At 33.5% G+C, this 4,959-nt stretch overlaps 1 protein-coding gene across 1 annotated transcript in view; it reads right to left on the reverse strand.

Moving 5' to 3' along the window:
• The window catches only part of LOTGIDRAFT_238648 (hypothetical protein), a 4,250-nt gene extending 142 nt beyond the window's left edge, over positions 1 to 4,108 (reverse strand). Inside the window, exons 1-7 of the mRNA XM_009050839.1 lie at positions 4,010 to 4,108; positions 3,315 to 3,455; positions 2,780 to 2,920; positions 2,460 to 2,558; positions 1,923 to 2,130; positions 979 to 1,527; positions 547 to 551 (exon numbers count right to left, since the gene is read on the reverse strand). Coding sequence (XP_009049087.1) covers positions 1,451 to 1,527; positions 1,923 to 2,130; positions 2,460 to 2,558; positions 2,780 to 2,920; positions 3,315 to 3,455; positions 4,010 to 4,066 — 723 coding nt within the window. The 5' untranslated portion in view covers positions 4,067 to 4,108 and the 3' untranslated portion in view covers positions 547 to 551; positions 979 to 1,450. The remainder of the gene's footprint in view (positions 1 to 546; positions 552 to 978; positions 1,528 to 1,922; positions 2,131 to 2,459; positions 2,559 to 2,779; positions 2,921 to 3,314; positions 3,456 to 4,009) is intronic.
• Between the last annotated feature and the right edge of the window lie 851 nt (positions 4,109 to 4,959).

The raw sequence follows: 4,959 nt of genomic DNA on the forward strand, positions 1-4,959 counted from the left end.
CAAAAATGCTATTTGACAGATCAGTGTTGACTGCATGGTTTCATATTTGTTTTTAGATCTTTGCCACGTGACTTCATCGGCAAATCCAAGTGCTTCGCTTTCGTTTTTCTATCAGGCACAATTTGCCAAATGTCCTACGAGGACTTAATTGAGGACAGCAATTTTGGTATTCTGTGCTTGGTTGTTTCCTTGTATATATCGAAAAATACATCCACCTCTTATGCATAAGGGAAAGCTGTAATGATTTTCATGGCTAAATTTTTATATATTTTATCAGTTGACATCAAATGCACGACTCTACAAGCTGAGCACAATACGAATTTTCTAAAAAGGGTAAAACTGAAGCCGCAGTCCTAAAAACAAATTCCTCACTGTAAACTGCAAATTTTTAACCATCTTCATTGGAAAATTGGACTCAAAAGGCCATATTATTCATGTGATTTTTGTTAGCATTTCAATTTTTTTGGTAAATCGGCCAAACTCACTGGAACCTCATCATAAAGCTCCGATTAAAGCTGCTTGTCCTCCCAGTTTCTAATTCTCCTTCCCCCCTCCTTAACATTTCAAGGGCGTTGCTTAGATATGCAATAAAAGAGGTCCTTGCATATAGGCGTACGGACCGAAAGCCTGCTGGGGGAGTCGGGCAGGCTTGTTTACCCGAAAATTTCGGGTTGTTGATCGATATTTTTCGGTGGATTTTCATTTCATTCATTTTTCATCTGCCAGAGGTTTTTCGGTAACTGCCCGAAAATATTATATGAGTCTCCCCCTCCTCCCGTCTCCTACGCCTATGGATCCTGGTTATTATGTTTGCCTTGATTAAATCCATGAGATACAACTGTAGAATAAATAATAATAAACGGTTTACAGTCATTATCAAGAAATACAAGGAATTTCACTAGTATTTTATTATGAAACAAATATAATCGAATACATTTTAAAACATTATTGTTAACACAGTCAGTAAACTTTCCAGCTCCCTCTGTCTCTCTTTCTCTGCTCTATCTCATCTACTTTTAATTTTTACAATTCAAGTTTTATTATATGGTTCGTTATTAGTCATATAGAACATAAAGCATTGGTCAGTAAAGGAAAATTTTGCAAACTTTGATGAACACATTAGATAAAATAAAATATCCCTAACCTATCAAATATTATATATTTACCATGATTTTGCATTTATATCAAATCTACCAAAAATCATGAATCATTCTGACAAACTGTAATAATTCGATGAATGCAATATCATTAAGGGATCTGAAATTTGGTTACGTATTCTTGCATTTCTTATACCGTTCATAGCAACCGCTCAAACAAATAGTAAGGTAAGAAAGGCATGTTATTTTTGACTCTATAAAGACCATGTATTACAAAATGACAGCGCTACTACTAAATTTGCAAAATCTTCTATAAAAAAACATGCTACACAAAACATTCTGTCATCATACGTTTAGCCGATATAGTAACATCTTCGGTACCAATACAATCTACCATAGTATATAAAGTAGTAATAATAGCATCGCCAAACTGAAAATAAAAACAAATTAATATTATGTTATCATTTTTTATTTAAAGGGAGAGTATGTTTCATGTTTATAAATAAATCATTTCTCCCATTGCTCAACTATTTGTGGGTTTTATGTCAATTATGTTAATACAGTGAGTCAAATGAGCTTCATTTCCTACTGCATAATACGACTATGATATAAATGTTTCAAAATATATCCCATGACAGTGGAAGACACAGTGCCAATAATTGAATACACTATTACAATCAATCCTTTTTGTCATATTTAATATTGATATAATTCCCATTTCACTCTGATAATGCTATATCAAGTATTTTCGTTAACAGACATGTACAGCGGAACATGGTGAATCCCTAGTTGATAATTATTTTTTTCTTAATGAAAACTACTTACTTCCTCTCTTTTCAATATCATGGCTTTCAGTTTCTTTTGTATCCAAAGTTCCAACGTATGGTTTAGAAGCATACATCCAGTGAGCCGTGGCGTTGTTATGAGCACAATGAAGTGCCACCTCTTCCCCAGCGAACCTCTTCAGGACCTTTGGTTCGATTGGGTCTTCGGAGTAATCAAAAGTCATCTTCTGCTGATTCGAATCACTTCCCTACAGAATACAATGTAAAGATTGGTCAAAGAAATGTTATAGCTTTACATTGATTTTGATCTCGCATTGGGGATGCATCTAACATTAATTCAATAAAATATATTCCCTTTTCACTTACGACTCAACCTTCAATTTTCACAGTAATGAATGACTAAAGGTATTTTTTATTTCATCAAGGTGATCGGATGAAATCATTTCTAACTTAAAGGGCTCGATAGAACATCCTATTCCTGTCGGTATTCCTGACCGATACTGAAGTGAATAGATTCTGAGTACCAAAACGAGTTATGTCCCTTTAACCATGAAAATTCTCTTAGAAACATACTTACGCCATATTTAGACCAATATTTCAGTCCGCCGTCGAAATCCTCATCCAAACGGTCTATCAAACAAATGTTCTGAGTTTCATCATATAGGGCCACCAATTTCTACCAGAAATAAAAAAAAGATAATCATTAATCAAATAGAAATAAATGAACGAAGTAATGCCAGTTTTATCCTCTATTCGGGACCATTGAAGACTTGTAACATCACGCAGTGTGCAATTGGTGACATTAAGTCAGTACAGCAGCATCGGCCTACCCTTTTATAGCTATGCAATGCTCTCGTTACATACACCTCAAAAGTACGCAATGTGGTTATCACTTACCCTGTTGTAATTATGTAATGCTCTCATGCCATCGACTCGTCCCGCTTTCTTGTTGTTAACGTAGATCAGTTCTTTCTTATAATCAACATAGATATGTTCTGGTATCTTCTCTCCGTCAATTCTAGATTCAGCTTTATATTCCTGTCAATACAATAGAAACTCTGGTTTAAGTAACTAGTATACACCTTCCATCACTTCAGACGACAATCAAAGTCGACGCCAAACTAGGTATCAGTTGATTAAGCTTGGGGTAGAGGCCCGGCCCATAGCGTAATGAAGGCAAATGCGGCGAATGCCTCACTACTGAAACGAAGACCAAACTTTGGAAGTGTCTCTTACTTCTAACTATCAAATTAAGTCCTTTAAATCCAATCAGACCCTTGCCTCATAGTAACTTGGATTGTGCAACGGGTTTGCTCTAGGTTTCAATGTTACAATAGTGCAAATAGATTAAATAATTTCATTCAGATCTAACTAGAACTCAAAGACTATTAAGAAGGCAAGCAGCAAGCTATATAATATTGATTGTACATACCGTTTTATAGAAAAGGCGATAGCTGTAGGCCAATGATCCAAAGACAATACAACCGACAATTACCAAGGTCACCAAAATGGCCCCTGCAATAATTTTGGTCTTTTTGGTACTTTTCTCTGAAGCCATTCTGGATTCTGAAACCTGAAGTTACAAAAAAGGTGTAAGTGTATATTAATGGAATACTCCTGTAATCCAACTTGAATGTGAATAGGTTTAAAACCCTCAAACCATCTGTTAGTACCATCAAAATACATATCTTGTCGTGTAGGAGACATGATGGATTTAACTTAAAAATATTCATTTCATTGAAATAATCAATTCGCTTCATTGAAATAATCAAAGTTTGTTTAATGAAATAATCAAAGTTTGTTTAATGAAATAATCAAAGTTTGTTTAATGAAATAATCAAAGTTTGTTTAATGAAATAATCACAGTTTGTTTAATGAAATAATCAAAGTTTGTTTAATGAACTAATAGACATTCCTTTAATTGAGATTTCACTGAAATAATCAAAATATTTTTTATTTGATATAGCAGTAAATGTAAATCTATAAAAAAAAATAATCGCATGGTTATCACAAAATCTCAACGCATCTATCCACTGTCAAATAAAATAAGTTTCCTATGGAATCCTAAAATATCCATTAAAAATCCTGCTGAACCTAGGTGTAATAATTAAGAAAATATTATAGTACCTGATCTATGATGTATGGGTCTGGTTTCGTCTGTAAATCAGCTTGGGGTGGTGACATAGCAATGAGAAGAGAAGTTCTTCGATATCGACAACTTCGATCTCAACCTTGGAATGAAGAAAAAGCCCAACCTCTGCTATTTATACTTTAGAAGAAGATGCCACTTGACCCCATCGTTATACTCAAGGGTATCAAATTTGGGGGGTTCTTAGAAATTACCGCTTGAATAAAAACGATTACTTTTCTCGGAAAGATTTAAAAATAGTAAAAAATAGATTATTTTTTTTCTTTTCAGATTATTATAGGCTTAGTAAACTGATCATGATTTGCAAACATTTAAAACAGGAAATTTTTGAAAAAATGTGCTTTTGTTGAACGCTTTCTATAGAGTCTTTGAATGGCATTTAGCAATTGTGAGTACGATATAATTATAGACACAGCTTTATGGAACTGACCTTAACAGAGATGAAGGTGTTCGCATGCATATGATAAACTTATCAACTTGTAATTATTCATATTCAAAAACAATTTCCAACTTTAAGCATAGTTAGTTATATGAACAATGTAATTTCTATTAATAAAAGACTCCAATACCAGCAATAGTTGTTTATTTAATCTTCAATTAATCTTTTTTAATTCATTTACTTTACTTCAATTATTTTACTTAATCAGCCTGTATGTTATTTTAAGAATTATGTACCTCTTATTGTACCTGTTAAAATTTAATGTAATGTATCAATAAACCATTTTCTCTTGTGTGTTCTTAATAATAAGCATTAATGTATATATAGTTTGCCCATCACTTCTTCTCATTATGTGCCTGAGGACGACGGGGGAAACACGTCGAAACGTTGCATAAAACTTTAACCAGTGATTGTTGTTCCATAAAGCTGTGTCTATATATCGCTTTCTATAGGTTAGTAAGCAATCTTTCGGTATACCTGGGCCCTTGC

The sequence above is a fragment of the Lottia gigantea genome (assembly GCF_000327385.1).
Source record: "Lottia gigantea unplaced genomic scaffold LOTGIsca_157, whole genome shotgun sequence".
In the NCBI taxonomy this organism is placed as follows: domain Eukaryota; kingdom Metazoa; phylum Mollusca; class Gastropoda; family Lottiidae; genus Lottia; species Lottia gigantea.